At 36.3% G+C, this 18,562-nt stretch overlaps 3 protein-coding genes across 4 annotated transcripts; 1 reads left to right on the top strand and 2 right to left on the bottom strand.

Annotated features, from left to right (window-relative positions):
* Positions 1 to 43: 43 nt before the first annotated feature.
* Positions 44 to 8,014, top strand: LOC124158882 (tRNA N(3)-methylcytidine methyltransferase METTL2). 2 transcript variants are annotated; one of them, XM_046534284.1, is made up of 6 exons: positions 44 to 252; positions 1,173 to 1,325; positions 4,214 to 4,624; positions 5,664 to 5,777; positions 5,865 to 6,037; positions 7,754 to 8,014. In XM_046534284.1, the coding sequence occupies exons 1-6, from the start codon at positions 155 to 157 to the stop codon at positions 7,897 to 7,899; spliced, it is 1,095 nt and encodes a 364-aa protein (XP_046390240.1). In that variant the 5' UTR covers positions 44 to 154; the 3' UTR covers positions 7,900 to 8,014. The 2 variants fall into 2 exon arrangements, with proteins under 2 accessions (XP_046390240.1, XP_046390239.1); XM_046534283.1 differs by lacking the exon at positions 44 to 252 and adding an exon at positions 274 to 457.
* A 552-nt stretch (positions 8,015 to 8,566) lies between these two features.
* LOC124158885 lies at positions 8,567 to 14,982 on the bottom strand. Its single transcript, XM_046534288.1, has 3 exons — positions 14,639 to 14,982; positions 11,103 to 11,236; positions 8,567 to 9,061 (listed from the first exon to the last, which is right to left on the bottom strand). Exons 1-3 carry the CDS (start codon positions 14,697 to 14,699, stop codon positions 8,813 to 8,815), a joined length of 444 nt encoding a protein of 147 aa, XP_046390244.1. The 5' UTR covers positions 14,700 to 14,982; the 3' UTR covers positions 8,567 to 8,812.
* Positions 14,983 to 16,572: 1,590 nt separating this feature from the next.
* Positions 16,573 to 18,296, bottom strand: LOC124158884 (signal recognition particle receptor subunit beta). The gene is made up of 5 exons (XM_046534287.1): positions 18,148 to 18,296; positions 17,879 to 18,045; positions 17,669 to 17,808; positions 17,445 to 17,576; positions 16,573 to 17,356 (listed from the first exon to the last, which is right to left on the bottom strand). Exons 1-5 carry the CDS (start codon positions 18,257 to 18,259, stop codon positions 17,143 to 17,145), a joined length of 765 nt encoding a protein of 254 aa, XP_046390243.1. The 5' UTR covers positions 18,260 to 18,296; the 3' UTR covers positions 16,573 to 17,142.
* Between the last annotated feature and the right edge of the window lie 266 nt (positions 18,297 to 18,562).

Below are 18,562 nucleotides of genomic sequence, written 5' to 3'. Positions count from 1 at the left end.
CTATCGAAAAGTCCGAGGCGAGGCGTGAAATTTGTGCATGAAAAGGTGTTTGTTGTTATCTTGTGTTGCTGTTGGTGGGCATTGAAAGAAAGGGTTTTCATTGGTTCGGTTTCCTCTGATGCATGGAATCCCGTATTATCCGTGAGCATTGAAGATGTCCGTACCGCTTCCTGATGATGGTGTGTCTAAAAGGCCGCAGTTTGGGAACAGGCTTCTCCATGACATGGAACAAGTTTTCCAACATAATGCGTGGTATGATCACTTTGAATAATGTTCGATCTCATTTCCTTGAGCCTATATCGGCCAGTAACCTTTTTAAAATGTTGCTAATGAGACTTCTGTCATCTGTCGGCAATTCCGATTACTTTGGATACAATCCCACCAAGTTTCGTAAAAAACCCAAGTATGGATCTCGCTACTTGAGAAATGTCGACGATGTATTCAGGCATAATGCATGGTACGTTGAACATGAAGTGGAATTACTTTTTTTCCTCCGAAAACTCATAGTTTTCGAGTTCATGGTCAAAGTGCACTCTTATTAATAAGAACCATGTTTTAATCATTGCCTGAGCTATGAATAGATAATAATTATAACAAAATCCCCCTGAAATTCTGATTCCGTAATATGTGATACAGCTGAAACTAATGGGATTTATTGTTCTGCTTGTGTGAAACCCTGAATGAAGGAAGTAAGATTTTAATACCCGGGCATGGCGAGTTAAGAGTCGGGGGGTCCTAACCCCTCTCCGAAGTATTTGGGGAATTAAAGGCGTATGTTTGCGCCTTCCAAATGAACCGGAATTCATTCCCCGTTAGAAGTTAACTTTCATCCTTCCCGTGAACAATTTTTTTAAACAGGGCCGTAGCGTAAGATGATACGTTTGTGTTACTACAGTTGAATGTGTTGCAGGCATTTTGTATTCTAAACGACCACTCGGGTAATGAAAATACTGAAAGATACTCAAATCCATCGAAAGTAGTGATTGTAGAAGAAGCGAATGCAACTAGCATTTTTTAGAGATAATTATAAGCATAGGATATATGCCTAGTATTGAGAAAAAATATAATTTATAATTAAATAAGGATAGTTTGATAAAGAATAATGATAATTCAGGAATAAACCCCAATGATTTGCTTTAACATATTCTGTATCGCGCACTTGCATTTTCTAGGGACCATGTAGAATGGGATGCTGAACAAGAAGAAGAAGCCAAAAGGAAGGTGTCTGAAAACTCGTCTGTACATGCTGATGAAGAGCTTGTAGAAAAGTATGAAGTTGATGCGTTTAAATATTGGGACGATTTCTATGGAATCCATCAAAATAGGTAAAATTTGAATTATCTGGACATTGCCTCTTAATATTCGTGTTATAAAGATGTGAGATAAGGTCCGAAGTGTGCCTTTTTCAAAATAACTCTACAAAATCCACCCCCCTCTCCAATTGTATCATTGCTATGACCCTGCGGCACACTTCACCTCCGCTATTTATCAATTCTATTTTAAATCTGTAAATGCAGAGAAGTATTTGTTGATAGAATGAAGATAGTAGAAAACCTGTCATAAATATTTTCCCAGCCTTAGCTTAATCCATATCTTCTAAATTAATAAAGTGGATCTTTTTATATTCAATGGATTGCCTCACTGAAAATTATGAATGGTGGTCCGTGTATTAAGCCTTGGGTTTGATGAAATAGTTTCATTATTGTATTTTTTAAGTAGGCACTTTCTTTGAAAATAGGTAGCATTTCATTTCTGATATTGATATTTGAGTGCAAAATTTAATTACATTTCATTCACAATTGTGGGTAAAGTGTTGGACATTTTTATACTTTTTGCCTTTTTGATTAGTGTTTTTCACGTGTAGGCAACAAATATGTATACACGTAGGACAACATTTGCCGGGTCTTGCTGACATAAATCACTTCATAATCTAGAAGTAGTCAACATTCCTGCTTCATTCTTGTCCAAATTATAGACATTTGAAAAATAACTTCTCCCTTTGCTGGCCTATACGGTTCTTTTTGACATATTTCTAATGGCAGTTACTTAATGGAATATGAAATTAAAAAGGCATAAATTCTTCTTGGATTTCCAAGTGGATCAAATCTTTGCAGGCTTGCGTGTGCATGCTGAATAGAGGATCCATCAGCACTCAAGATGCACTCTAAGTTTTGCCACACAGTTTGGTTCTCATTTATTTGAGGTGCTGTTTGAGCGAAATTAATAGTGTACCTTCATTCCAATATCCATAATGTCTCCTGGGGACTCTTATTTAAAGTAAAAATTTATTAACCCTCCCTCTAGTCATCTGTTTAATGTAATTCACCACTTCAATTAGGGTGACCCAATTGCAAACCTGAGAAGAATTCAACTCATTAGCTCACTGTGGAAGAACTATGTCCAATATGAAATATAAAAACTATGCATACTTTTGCGGCAAAGTTGTACAGCACTCGTATAGATTTACGGCATAAGTATTTTTTTACATTCAAGATAATGACCTGGCCTGCACATGAATGAAAATACATTCATATTAACATGTTTCGTACCGGGGTATTTAAATTCCTAGGAACGCCGATTTGGAAACACAGTAAAACCTCTTTGTAGTGAACCTCTTTACATCATAAACCTCCATACTTCATACCAACCCTACGGTCCCATCAGATTTACATGTAAATTTATAGATAAACCTCTTGGTAGTGAACCTCTTTATATCGTAAAACCTCCACTTATCATACCAAGGAGACACCCCCGAGACAGCCTAATTACCTCCGCAAATCGTACCGAGACAACTAGAGACCATTATTGCACCCGCAATTACGTACATGGAATGACATTTTCAGCAATAAATGTTTCACCCTTTTTTTTTCTTATACACCTTTAATATGGGGTAATTTTCACGTTAACCATTAGTTAATTTATTTATATAATTTAGTTATTAGTTAAGGCAATTTTGCTCCATATACCAGTACATAGATAGCATACCTAACAGTAAATAAGAAAAAAGGTATCCAACTATCCTAATCATTTTAAGTGACAATTGAATTAAGAGAGATCACATTGTTTTCTCTCGAATCATGGTAAAAATCATGCAGTAGCGCTCACTTTCTGTTATTATGAAATAATAAACACATGCTCACTAATTCATGCATATTTGTTTAAACATATAAATACTATGGTTTAAAAGACAGCAGTGCCTTTCATTTCTGAAGGATATGAAAAAATTGTGCCTATCACTAAAACCTCTCTATAGTGAACTTCCATAGATCAAACTGCCAAAATTTTGGTCCCCTCCAGTACGATGTAAAGAGGTTTTACTGTATGTGCCTATTAGGGCGTAATGCCTTTGGTTTAAACATGGTTACAAAGCTAATGTTTAGAATATAACTTTACCCAATCAAACGTTATGATGCATCAATTCATTATGACTAACGAACAAAAACTGAAAACGTACTATTGCATTTGTATTGTACGCTATAAAATTGTTTAGGTTGATGCACCTAAATGACGAGAATCATCGTCATCCGTCCGGAACGTTCGGGAAAAAAATGATGAGAATTCTAGCCATCTGTACGCAACGTGTTATCTAAAAGGGCACTCAGGATTTTGAATGAAATCGTTCATATAATAAGAGGGTTGAAATATCTATTTTTACTCTTATTTAGCTGTTTCCTGTGCTTTCAAATGAGTAGTAAGATTTTCTAACAATAAAAGACAATTCATTTCAGAATCCCACGTTACGGAGTTAAGCAACATGTATGAAATGCAGGTAATGGAAGTGATGAACTTTGATTGGATTTTTTCAGGGTCAAATATAGTTTGAGGCGGCTGAAAAGTTTTGTGATTTTTGCTCATTCATTTGCATATAAAAATGGAAATGCTCTCTCAAAATTCAAGCTTTAATTTTTTTTGGGAAACCCTAAAGGAATGGGGAATTATATCGAACATATGACTTGTGGGGTAGTTAATAGATTTTTACTTTAACCTTTTGTGCTGAATGTTGGCAGTAGCTGACAAGCATTTACGTATATGCAAAAGACCTAATGTTGGCTCTAGCTGGCTTGGATTTTTCAATGCAAACAAACAGATGTCAACTAGATCCAGATGCAAATCAGATGACCATCTGAGTTATTAACGAATGAATAAATAAATGAATATTTATATTTTCTTGTGCATTGAAATAACTTTTTAACATTAAATAAATTTTCTCCAGGTTCTTCAAGGATAGACGATGGATATTTACCGAATTCCCTGAAATAGCTCCCGATATTCCTAATGAAGTGCCCCTGAAAGATGAGGCAAGTGTTAACCCATCATCGTCAGATTCAAAAAGCGAAACAAATTTTGAATCAAAGAATAAGGAAGGTGAAGGTGACTGTGATGAGTTAGTGAAAGCGAGACAAAGTGATAGTGAAGGTGTCCATAAGGTGAATGATTCTCATGACTCTTGTTCTCTTATTGGATCCAATCGTGTGAATATTTTAGAAGTCGGTTGTGGTGTTGGGAATACTGTTTTTCCCATTCTTCAAACAAGTGCAAATCCTAACTTGTTTGTATACTGTTGTGACTTCTCATCCACTGCCATCAAACTTGTGCAAGAAAATCCAGAGTATGATGTAAAGAGGTAAGTTTTCTTTTATCATGATATTTTTCATGACATTATTTTTCCCTCTTTTCAATGAAGACTCATGTATTTGGTACTGTTTCACTTCAAAAATCTCTCATGTCATACCTTGCCAGCCGTGGTGGTGATGTTTAAATAAATAAAAGATCATAGCACTTTTCCACAAAATTACCAAATTCCCTTGAAATAGCCCCCAATATTCCTAATGAAGTGCCCCTGAAAGATGAGGCAAGTGTTAACCCATCATCGTCAGATTAAAAAATAGAAATCTTGTGGAAAAGTGCTGTGATCTTTTATTTATTTAATTATGTCTAACTTCTACCAATTGAAGCCTGAATCTGTTGAACTTATTGGTGGTGATGGTTCAAGTCTTTACTCTCTAACCCTGAGGTGATGGTTCCGAATCCCCCATGACATTCAACAAAAAGATCTTGCTTGGATGTCAGTGTCCAGCAAGTGGTTTGTAAGATAGGATTTTATAGTTCTAATATCATTTGTTTTCCAAGCATTTTTTAAATCTTTAAGCATCACTCTCTGTAGGAAAAAAATGTTGAAAAAGAAAGATTATGTAATAGTTTGAAGCTTGAAAGAGCCTTCTGACAAAAGATGAAAGTGTACAGTTTTTCTTTAAATGTTCTCATGAGTCAGCGTGAAAGAAAATGGTCATAATGGGGTGCTGATCAATGAGAGATCTGTCGAATTTCGTGAACAAACAATTTCAAATCATTTTGTTAAAATGTGATTGTGTTTCTTGGGCATGTTTATTTTTTTTCTCATTTTATTTCTTCTTGTTATTAGATTTGATTTTGGCTTAAGTCCGTGGAAAACGGGACCTGAAAATAAAAGCATGATTATTGGAACTAATTACATTGCCTGCAGCTAAAAATATGAGTAGTTAAGGGTTTATTTAATTTATGCTTGTAGTCAAGATGATCGTGTCGGAAGTTTTCTCCTCTACACAACAATTGACTCCTCTGAAGGCTATCCTGTCCTTGGCTGTCGGCAACTTTTTAAAGGCAATACTTTTATCCTTCCTCAGGTGCCATGCCTTTGTGTGTGATGTCACATCTGATGACTGGAATGCACCTTTCCCCCCAAATAGTCTGGACTTTGTGATCCTCATTTTCGTTCTCTCTGCTATTCACCCGGACAAGTAAGTTAATGCTGTAATGATTTTTTTCTAACTTTATTGTTGCTCATTTATGGTGATCACTAAGTTTTGTATTCTTTTTATTCAAAGGATGCGTCATGTGGCTTCTAAGTTGTTTTATTACTTGAAACCAGGGGGAATGGTGATGTTTCGTGACTATGGCCTCTATGATATGGCTCAGCTGAGATTTAAGAAGGGAAGATGCCTTGCAGACAATTTTTATGCAAGGGGAGATGGAACCAGAGTATACTTTTTTACTCAAGGTAGCTATTTTTTTAATTTTTACTTGAGGTAAATGTTATTGCTCCATGCAACTATGTAACTTAACATGGGATTGTAGATGATGTACTGTGGGCTACTAAAAGAAATGTGCACCTCTGATGAGCCACCACTCGGTGCTGGAGGAAACCTCTTCTTACTCCTATCTTCAGTTAGCAATGTTTTCGAAAGCAGACGTGGTAAGAGAAGCATCAGGAAGAAGCATTAGGAAGGAGGGAGGAGAATTATTTGGAGAAAATTCGGGAGTAAGAACAGTGGGTATGGTTCAATATGACTAAGTGGCATAGCGATGGGGGATGAACCCCCCCCCCCAGAGCTCAGAGAAAGTTTTAAGTTTAATCCAATTTACTTCATTGGATTAATTTTAATTACATAATAGTGTAAGGATTAATAAAATATCCCTTAGAAAGCTGTATAACTCACTATTTTTAACTGTTTGTAATTAAAAAAAAATATTTCCAGGGGGAGGGTCCCCACACCTCCAGCCTACCTAGCGGATATTCCATACCCTCCACACCTTCCAGTATTAGTTGTACCCAAAAACCCCCCCTAACCTTAATTCCTAGCTGTACCCCTGATGTGATTAACAATTATTTGCCACCACACACCTATGATTGCGAGGTGGCATGATGACAGATCTGGGAAAGTGATTTGCTAGGATGTGTCCAACCACTGTGCATTTTGAGGAGCTGCATTGTCACACACCTGACCACCCATTCACGTTGCATACTAGTTGCTTGAGTGGCAACTGCTTCATGACTCACTTCCATTCTTACCTCTCGTTTGTACCGTCCATGATGCTTTAGAACACCAAGCCCGTATTTAGGTAATGGTCACGAAGTTTTGTCATCATGCAGCCTTGGATTGGAAATTGGTTTTGGAAACCAGGGCCATGGCAGTGTGTGTGGAATGTTCTTGGCATAGGCGGATTTAGGGGGGATCACGGGGGCACGTGCCTTCCCCAGACCCTGAAAAAATAGGCAAGATTTTTAATATGGTCCCATTATCATTGTGTTACCTTTGCATTTCTGGATATCATTGTGCCCCCCAGAACTAAATCCAGGATCTGGTATTGTTGCTAGGCGTAAAATTCCATGAAGGGGTTGATGGTGTCTTGGTTGGGTAACTGGTAGAATGCTTGACCAGTATTTTTGGGAACCACATATTAAACTTCTATTAGTGGGATGCATTTTGCCCTGGCATTGTGCCCTTGTTTGCAGTGTGTTATTGTACATGTGTATTTCCTGTTTTAGGGTTTGCTGAAAATCAGTGCTCACCTTGATATCCATGTTTAAGTGTTCAAACCTTCACAATGATAATCATGCATAATTAAAATTGATATTATTATATATTTAATACATTATGAAGTCCTTCATATAATTTTTTTTGGCATTGCAATTTTTTAATCCTATCCCGACAAGAGCAACATTTTCATGTCATTTTCAACATTTCACTGTTTGGTATACTTGTCCACAACTACTCACTCCTTGTAACCCTCTGTAACTTTCAGCCAGTATATCCTTTTCCAGGATATGGCTGCTCAATGCAGATTCTACTTTACTTTGAGATGATAAAGCAATGCTGTGCTGATTTTCTTTGCAAGGAACTTATTTCTCCCAATTAGGTATATATATTGTTTAGTAATGTGTTGTGCCTTATTTTATTTTTATATGTTTTGCCTTATTTATAATTTATTACAGAGGGCCTGAGAGATATTTTTGAAGGAGTTGGTTTCAAGGAAAAAGAAAACATTATAGACCGACGCTTGCAAGTCAACCGAGGAAAACTTTTGAAAATGTACCGGGTATGGGTGCAGGCTAAATACCAGAAGCCTCTCTTGGAATGATGTCTTTGTGTTGAAAACTACACTTAGCCAATCTATTGTGATCAATCTGCTTTGGTAAGAGTTGCAGTAATTTTATTGACTTTTAATGAACTCATTAAACTATTGGATATTTTTATTTGAAATTGTTTTATTTAACAATGTTGAGAGCAAAAAAAAGTTTGGCCTGTGGTCTAGAATTTGGTAATTTTTAACTATGTACCACCATCAAAAATTATTGGAAAAATACCATCTAGACCAATTTTTTTTTGTTTTAGGAATGAAAATGCTAAGTAGGAACGTAGAGAGTTCTTACTCTCGAAAAATAATCTCTTTTTGCTATGGCAGGTATTGGGAGGTTTTGTGGCCAATTCCCTATTTCCTAACCGTAGGTGCACAGACATCATGAAGTTAGTTGTCAATTCAGTCAGTTAATAGCAATTCCCATTCTACCTTCCCTCTGGAAAAATAATACAGAAAAATAAGGTTGCCAGAAAGGTGACATGTTTGTGCATGGCAAGTGGTGAAAGATCATGTTTAGTCCATGGAGACAATGAAATCATTATTATTCCTATAGTAATCTTGATAGTCTTAGGAGACCTTCAAGCACCTTCTTGTATGAGAAAAATGTTTTTAGACCATTCCTTTCATGAGTGGGCAGTGGATCCAGGGGGATTTAAGTGATGATTAATAAAAAAAATTATTTGACCTTTATTGCTGTTCAATACAAAGAAAAACAGGAAGTTTTAGCGCACTCTTGTGCATTAATATTTAGAAGTATTTTCCGTTTTAAGGGTAATAAATAATTCTTTTTAAGATTTGCCATTGTCTCTGCATTATCATAGATCAATTCTTACAACAAATGATTGGAATATCAAGAATGGATGTGTAATGATTCTTAATCTGGTTGATAGGTTGGTGAAAACATTATGAATAATTAGGCAAAAATTAAAGTTACATTTCGATTGACAGCCAAATCATAAGAGTCTTCTTCACTACGCACACAAATTTCGACCCGGGTATATCGTCGTCTCCAAACTGTATCTGAGGCATCTCGAACCTCAAAGGGAATTTGACGCCGGTAATGCTTGTTTAGTTGTGGTATACAGACGCGGGTGCCATAAGGTATCTTCAGTGATGGGTCAATGGAGATAGTCACATATCTTGCCCTTCCATCTATGTAATCCTGGAACAAAACGGTGGGAAAATTACTCTTTTTAAGAGAAAATGTGTACAAGTTTACATTGAGTTATAAATGTTGACCATAGTTATTACATATTTGTAATAATTACAGTGATGCTGTTACAAGGGGAGTGTCAGGTAATCAGGTGTTGGATCACACTTGGTCGGTATTTAGTTCAACATGGTTCTTGAATAACTCCACGTTTTGGTTGTATAACTTATCTTGTAAACAAAAAAGGTCTTTAAACATTAGGGAGGTTAGCTCAATAAGAAAAGTATTTGTTATCTTCATAAGTTTCAGATAAGCTCTTTTATTTGTGCATACTTCCATGTCCAGGTTGCCAGAAAGTTTAGGCTTTCTTTGCTATATTTTCTGGAAAATGCCTTTGAATATCTGCATATTTATACGTGCAGGCTTTTATGGTGGTAATTTTCATTTTAAAGTTTTATTCCATTTTTCACCTTAAGCATTTGATAAATACTGAATGATGGGTTCCAGGCCAGAGTGACACTCCCCTTATAGTATCACGATGTGCTTTTAATATTTGACGAAGCAATGTAGAAAATTTAGGGTTACTTTATTGTTGCGAGGCCCCAAATTCAATTTCCTGAAAGATGTACTTTAAATTGTTGGTTAATACGATGGTCAGGTTTAGGTTGTGTAAATGAATCATCAATTTAAGCAATTAAGTGAATATTTTACCATCATGAATTAAATGCACTCCATGTCATTTGGATATTCTATGAGAGTCTGTGGGCCCATAAGTTATTTTGAACCAACAAGTCTTTGCTCAATTCCTACTGCCAATTAAATATTATGTTTCATTCCCACTGGAGCTTCTACTTTCCATTTCATTCAATGTCTGATTTTTCAAGTCTTTTTGAATCTTTCGCTACATCTTATTACCACTGGGTTGTCGTCTTCGTACACATAAACCTCAGGGAAGCTGTGTCAGTTTTTCACAGTCCTAAAACCTCTATTTTACCATGATAAAATACATAAATATTGTAAACAGGATTCTCCACTCCTGCGATTCCATTGATTCCCACCAGTTGCAATTATGTACTAGAAGAGGATGGGAATTTAAAGTCAGACATGTACCAATCTTTGTACCACTAGTGGCAAAAGTTGCGGAGGTGGTGACTGCTATCACTATCACTACCCATGGAGTCTCCTATAGTAATATTAACTCTATGATAAAATTTATCCAATATCTCCCTGCATCCCCTTGATTCTTTCATGTGTTCCTCTACTGGTTATGATATTTGTTGAATGAATTTGTTCAACTAGGTCCATCGGTAAAATTCTGTTGCTTTCTCCTCCCTGTTTGTTTCACATTTCCAAATCAAATTCCTCAATTTTGTTGCCATCCCTCCCTTCCCCTACTGAAGCATTTTCAAGTTTTATTCAAATGTTCACCCTAATCCATTCTTTCTCTTCTGTATGGTATCTCATATCTCATGGCTAATGTTTTCCACCATGTAGTTCCTGGTACTGTGTTCCATTAGTTTGCTTCAGAGCTTCTACATTCCACTCTCATCCTTCTGCATTTTCAATGTCTTTTGAATCGTAAGATATATCTCATTGGAACTGGTTTTTGATCTGAATCTGCTTCCATGAAAGGAAAGCTGTTTGAGTTTTTCATTCAATTCTAATAACTCTGTCCACAGGTAGATTTAAGGGGTGGGGCACGTGCCCTCCCAGACCCTTATAAAATAGGCAAGATTTTTTTACACTGTCCCATTATCATTGCGTTCATTTTATTTGTGTGTAAAAAAGGGTACCCTTGTGCCCCCCCAGAAAAAAATCCTGGATCCAGCCTTGCCTCTGCCTTATCATAATGTAATCTGATTTCCCCCTGTATCTCTGGGGTATTTTCCTGGGTACTTTAGCACATTAGGATTTTTGAACTGTGTATGTATTTCTTTTAAAGAAGTTGTGTCTCCTGTAAATATCCACTGCTTTCCGCCTCCAGTTCTTTCTCATTCTTCATCCAAAAGTGTATCACATGAAATAGGTTGTCCACTAGTATGTATGTACTTACCTGCAGAGTTCGAAGTTTCTTTCCTCTCATGTCAACAAAACCATCTTCATTTGGATGGTGAGATGGATAGTAGGCCGTTGCAGTTGCATTGTAAACATGCTTTCCTACACAGGGAACTGACTTGTGCTGCCTCTCTGATAAAAAAAATGAGTTTTGGAGAATTAATAGTATGAGGAAATGAAATTGCTCAAACTTCAGTTGAACTTTATAATCATTTAATAGATTCAGTCATTTTTCTAAACAATATATGAGACGGTGAAAACTTTAAGAGTTAATAATGCACAACCTTATAGGCCACATCTTGAGACATGATGGCCTGATGAAGACAATCGTCGAAGGACAGGTGGAAGGCAAGAATGGAAAAGGAAGACCTCGAACAAAATATATGGAACAAGTAAAGAGAGATGTGAAAGAAAAGAAATACGCAGGAGTGAAAAGATTAGCTGATAGGAGAACTGAGTGGAGAGCTGCATCAAACCAATCCTAGGATTGTTGACCAGTGATTATGATGAATGCAAAAGAGTACCATCTTCAGCCCGACCCTCTCCGAGTCATTTCAAATTTCGTACACTTTTCGGATATTTATAACTGTTAATCGGAAAGTTACTTGATACCAAAGGTATGACATTTTAGTGCGTACACCCATTTTTAGGTAAACGACTATCTTTTTATGTAATGAAGCTCAGCATTTTATGATACATTTCTGACTAGACCTTTGAATTGATGTGGTAAGTGGTCGTTTTGTGTGACTTTTCAAGCGTAAGGTCAATAGCTTTAAAACTATGAATATTTTAGTCCTGTGATTTATATATATGTATATACCAGTCTTAGGTGTACGTTCTCCGACTGATTCTCCCTCATCATTTTCCTCCCTCTAAAAATGCTCAAAACATTTTCCGGTGAAAGCCTAGTGATATATGTACTGTTCTTGTAATGTTATCTAATATGGCAAATAGGAAAAATTTGTATACCCTCTCTTGCATGGTATAACTTTCGTGAATGTGCTTGACTGCAAAGTTTTAAGAGCTTGATGGATAGTTAAAAGCTTAGCATCCCAATATTCTACATCACCACCCCTATAGTGTTGACATAATGGTTTCCAAAGGTAGTTTTGTCCCAGTTTTACCTGAATCTTTGCTTCTGAATTATGAGGTTCCAGCTGTAGTGTTCATCATCCAATTTCAAAACTATTTTGCATGAGATATTGTTATAAAAGTATACAGATAGTAAGTTAAAAAACTCATAATGAACCCCAACCCCAAAGTGCATTTATGTAAATGGTGGAACAGCTGTTGGAATTTCGATAGTGAAGTGAATTATTAGCAAGTATACATTATTGAGGATGATGCCATTAATTTACCCTTCTTATGTCATCAGAGAAAAAAATACACTGAAGCAAAAATAGGTATTTTTCAAAAGATTTGGAAGGGGAGCGAGTTTTGTGGTATACAAGGTCCGAGGTCTTAGTTTAAAAAACTCACTCAAACCAACCCAGAGCCGGCCTTAGGGCGGGGCGACTGCCCCGGGCCCCGTGCTTTGGGGGGCCCCACGTTCGTGAAAAAAAATTAAAATATGTACGATAGTTTGAAAACGCAATTTCAACTATTTCTGTATTGTTAAGTCCGTGCAAGACAAAAAATAATATTATGAAAAAGGAATAATAATGCAGTAATTTAAAGTAAAAAGCGCGCTTTTTATGTTTATTTTACGTCATAATTTTATGAATAAATATAATTATAAATTTAATTTGTATTATACTATTTTGAACTCAAAGGCGTGATGGTATCATAACGGCGTAATTACGAAGTCTGAATTTGGGAGGGGAACACATACTTAGCCAGAGAGTGGTAGGGATTCAAAATGCTCGAGTTTGTAGATGGGGTATAGAGTTTAATATTTTAAGTGAAGGGCCCCGCACTGAAGGTTCGCCCCTAGCCCCGCACCTGCTAGCGTCGTCACTGAACCAACCATATAACATCAATTCAGAACTTCTAGTTATGTATTCCCATACAAAAAATATATGCTACTATTTATTGGAAGATATGGTCAAATTTCATAAAATTTCCCACCTTTGCTGTTAAGTATCTATTGATTGCAGATTCTGCACATTGTTATTTTTTCATTACTTACAAGAGTCAGAAAATTGCCTAATTCCCAATGAGTGGAAGAGGGCTGAGTGGTATGCTGAATACACATGGAAAGAGTGGGAGCTAAAAATGAACAAGAGATGCTAAAGGATGTAATTCTTGTGGTTCTCTATCCGCACAAAATTATATGTACATATATGCTCTTAATTTTTGGGTAAAACATGCATTAAACCATCTTATTCTAGCTCTACACTTTATCTTGTGTTCACAAATTCTAAGGTGAAAGGAGTTAAAATGAGATTTTCAAGAATTTCATGGGCTGGAATGCATCTGCTACATATAAGTCAAAATATTATGATAATTTACAAGGTGGTGTCAAGAGTTAGGTTCATGAGCTGCTTATGGCCTATACTTTGGGTACCCCTGGTCTGTGAAATATTTTCAATTTGTGTACTGATGTAAGGATATCTGAAAATGTTTTGTGCTATCGATCTTTTAGCCAGAAATTGGGAGGTTACTTTCAAACTAATGTTTATGAATGCATTTGAATTTTAATATCTTTTATTAATGCTGAACCCTTACCTGATTTTGATGCAAAGTATCGCTTGTACATAATTTTATCAATCAAATGATGCAAATATATTGCTTTGGAAAGGAATTTCTTCCTTGAAATTGATTCTGTTAATGGGATTTAGATGGCTCCCAATTTAAGAACTGTTTAAATGAAGACGATGCATTATTATTTACAATGAAAACACTCATTGCAATTCAATGCACAAACAATTTTTGCCCTGACTATTATGGGTTTCCTTGAGGTCAATGTTACAATGTGAAAAAATAACATTCTCTAGATATTATTCTAAGAATGGAGCTTGCATCTTTTCAATTACTTACTCATCATCAATGATAGTGGGTAATTTTATTATTTCTACTGCAAAATGTTACTGAACTGGAACATGCTCTCAATTTAAAAATTGGGTATGCACAGATAGTAATGGATGTTTGGTTCATTATAGAGCTTCGTTCATAGCAGAGATAGTGTTCATTTGGTATCTATGACTTGAGAGGACTTGTCCTTGAGTGATATTTTAGCAGACGGGTCTATCTTTCAACATCGAGACATTTCTTAGCTTAAATTGTGGTAAATTACTTCTTCCCCATGAATGCAATTTCTGGCCTGTGATCCACCTTTATGGCCATTTTACATGGGGCACATAAATGCAAAATCTGACTTGTTTACAAAGGTGCAGTCAAAACTGCATCTTGTAAATGCTGATTTGCGAGAAGGCATGGACGTGAGATGGCAATATAGCCCGTTCTAATTTTGTTCGTTCATTTGTACATCATAATCAGAAATTAATGCAGCTCTAACCTGTGCAATTATGTGCACTGTGTAAAACAGCCTTTTAAGTGATACAAAGAGAAGAGTAAAGTAAGCAAATATCTCACCTTTTGCTTGTAAAGTAGCCAAAGAAACTGCAATAAAAATAATGCTCAGCCTGATATCCATTGCTTGAGAGGAGTCTTGCTGGAGGTGGAGCAAAGAGTTGAGCTACACGTCAAGTACAAGAATATTAGAGGAATGGTTCATAAAAAGGTGTTTAATGCTGACAATTCCATAGCCAAAGGAAATGGACCCTGAGATTTCAGAGTTCAGTTTTGCCCATAGGTCATCAACTTCTCCCACTCACTCAACCAATGCAGGTGCCTTGTTTGCTGAATAAGGAATTTTCTAAAATGCTTATTGGCAAGGCTTTCTCTCATAAAATAATGGACTCAAAGTCCAAGTGAGAGCAATAGCACTTGAGAATGAGGAAATCATTCACAATCAACTCAATGCCATCAGAGACATTACCTGCTATGTTCGTGTGTTGTGAAATAAAAATGATTGTAAAATACACAACGGCTAGGTGAGATGACATACAAACACATAACAATGCCTGCCATAATTTTAGGCGGAATGTTGAAGATCAGCAAAATAAGCAATGAAAACAAATTGAGGATGTTTAAAGACCCATAAACCTGAGGAAAAAATGAAATATTTTCCAAACGTCCTCTCTCTTATGACCAAACATTTTAAGGACACTTGGTATGGAAATCTATGAAACAAGTCATTTGGCTTCAATGGTGTTTTCCATCCTTTATAAATGCATCTACAAGGAGTTTCAGGAGGAAACCGCTTTACTTCAGGAGGTGGTAGGGGAGACAATTTTAAGCTTTTTTGTTATAAATATGGGGTCATTACTCTTAGTTAATGAGGCATGGCAACACTAACTTTTTTGGATGCACTTCGCAGTTATCATGAAAACAGGTTTCCTTGGGTATCCTGCCTTTTCAACATTTTATTTAATAATCTGGATTTTTAAGAACATTAAATAATGAAGGTTGGATGAATGTGAGATTATAATATCTTTGAGGCATGGCAACATAAATCTGTGAGTTTACTTCAACAAGAGCTTTGAGTGAGTATAAACAATATGATTATGCAATCACACCGATGTTTTCATTATGATTTATGACAAGAATTAATTCCTGAAATAATATAACTATTTTGATATAGAAATGAGTGCTCTGCTCATCTTATTATTTATGTTGACAATAATGGGAGGTTTCATGTTGATGCTACTGGCCCTTTCCAAGCTATAAGGTGATCATATAATATCACATCCATATGGAATGGTGATCACATAACGTCACCTTACGACTTGGAAATCCCCGTTAAACAGTTTTTCCTGGGACACTTACTGCACCCATGCCTATGTGAAAAAAATTTCGTGAAGCGCATATTAACTACATCCATTAACAACTGTAATGGAGAATCGGTAACACAGTTGGAGGGATCACAAAAACGAAGTCATACTGCTGAAAAGGGTCTAAATAACAATATTTTGAAGGGTGCCAATCTGTACTTAGGAATAGCAGTCTCAAGACCTGAAAATCCCATCTGTGGGCCATGTCAAAGAGTTGACATGTCCATTATTACTTAAGGAACTAGGTGTTTAACATTATTTCATTTTAAATGATCAAATTTTTAAACCTTGTTCGCATGATGAATTTAGCCATAAAGGGAGATACAAAAAATTTGGAGGACAAATGCATGGACTTAGAACTGTGGCAATCATGTAACCATTATCTTACCTTTTCAAACACTAAGAGGAACAGAAAGAGCAGCTCCCACCAACTTAGCTGCACTGATATAATTCTGCTACACTGATGAAGTACAACAATCTTCATAGAATTACACTCCTTGTCGGTTAGTGCATGATTGGAACCCATCATACGACGCTTGTTTTGCAAATTAATTACTTAAATCATTGTTCTAGCAAGCAAAATTAAAGGGATATATACACTAATATAACACCTGGGAAGACATAACTGCGCACTGGCAATAATTGACATATTTAATGAATTCCTAAGATGAAATACACAACAGTGTGAAGGCAATGATTTTCAGCAGGTTACTGTAACTTCCGTAGAACAATTCCTCCCCAACAAATTCGCCGATGTCAACAAATTAGCGTCTTTTCTGAGATTTCAACCGTTAAAGTGAGATACTGGCACATGGTTTGAGAAAAAATAAAAGTGTTTTAATAATCTTGAAATTTGGAGAGTTCACATCCAAGTCAATGTAACAATTCAACGGCAAATCTAAAAAGAATTTATGAGAAAAATAAATAATAAACGATGCTGACCTCTGGGGAAACACGTAGGCTAATACTTTTCACACAAATGAAAAAAATGACCAACACTATCAAAATGTTTGGGAATAACACACTCGATGAGGCTATGAAAATGGTGGTATTAACTTCTAAAAGTAATTCACTTGATTTCACAAAAAAACACACCGTGACTAAAAATGTGGTAGTGATGCTCACGTAGTATTCATAAAATAAGTTAAATGCACCGTAATGTCACATGTAAGATTCCTTGATAATTTGAAAATATTCGTTGCATTAAGCAACCTTGTTCAGCCAAGCAACAATGCTGTCGACATCTGGAGGGTTATCTGGATTTTTGTTCAGAGCGCTGGACTCAAAGAATTCCACCTTGATGGGATTGAGATGCTCAAAATTGAAATCCTTCCCTTGTTTTCCGAGGAAGGTGTTGTTATTGGATGCATCTACTGTACTTCGCAACTGGTTTGTCTTTGTAACTCGCAACATGTTCCTAAAATAGAACCGTAGTCGTAAATAACCAGAAATGTATATCATTCACACCGGCGCATAACACATAAGCACCAAGCATCCATACTTACATTTCTTTTTCCAACAAAGTTCTGACTACGGTGCTTCCTTTCGCCAAGGTTTGATCTTGCTTGTTGCACACAATGGCTAACGGCACACAATGCGAATTCACCACCGAATCAGTTAGCAAATTGTACAGGAATCTAAGTAAGAAGAGAGTACACACATAAGGTATTCTATGAAGAGGAATTTGAATCAAACACGTAATTACAAACAAAAGGAAAATGGAACTCACTCAGCCACATCACGAAGCTCCTTTTGAATGTTAACGCTGTCGATAACATATATAATTCCACGAGCGGATGACTTGTATTGATCAAAGAATTTGTTACGAATTCTTTCGTGGCCAGGCACATCCACAAGTCGCAAAGACCCCTGTTAAAACAAAGCATATCATTACCAAGCTCATTTCGTTTTAATCAGAAAACATTAGTCACGTCCATACATTTTTAGATGCGAAGTCTCCCACATTTTCCTTCATGGACGTGTGGGTCATAACAAACATATTTTCTAAGACTCTAGAAAATATAAGAGTTTTCCCGGAGTCACATAGACCCATCAAGAGGACACTGCGTCGCGCGTGTTTTCCTCGCCTCCATAGCATAAATAAACCTGTAAAAATACAGCTGCTTTAGAATTGCTGAACAATCATAACATATGGATGTTACATCAAGCATTTTTCTGCAATTTACAACATTGAATATGTTACCTTACCTAATGTAAGAAGTATTACAATCACCCCCACTATGATAGCAATTAAATGTTCGTTATTTTCCATGCTAATAATATTTTCGACGTTACGTCCCTTTGATTTCGGTTCCTCCATGCTTGCTGATGTGTTGTCGACGGGCCACTATGACATGCGCTCTGAAATATCGCGGCTCACTTGTTTTCCCACACCCCACGAACGCGAGCAAGTTTAAACTTCTGAGAATGGCTTGGATTTACTCTATTTGACTCAGCTTGCACTTTACAGTTTATCGGGATGTTAAAGGGTGTTATATGTGAAAAATATGTAGCAGTGTCTCTTTTTCCTCCAATATTTCAGGCCTAATTATCCTCAGCGTGTGCTATGTAATGATTTTTAATTAGTGAGTACTATTTATATTAGGATTTGGATTGTGCTATT

This window comes from Ischnura elegans, chromosome 5 (genome assembly GCF_921293095.1).
Source record: "Ischnura elegans chromosome 5, ioIscEleg1.1, whole genome shotgun sequence".
Classification (NCBI taxonomy): Eukaryota; Metazoa; Arthropoda; class Insecta; order Odonata; family Coenagrionidae; genus Ischnura; species Ischnura elegans.
This window is presented reverse-complemented; position numbering and strand designations above follow the sequence as displayed.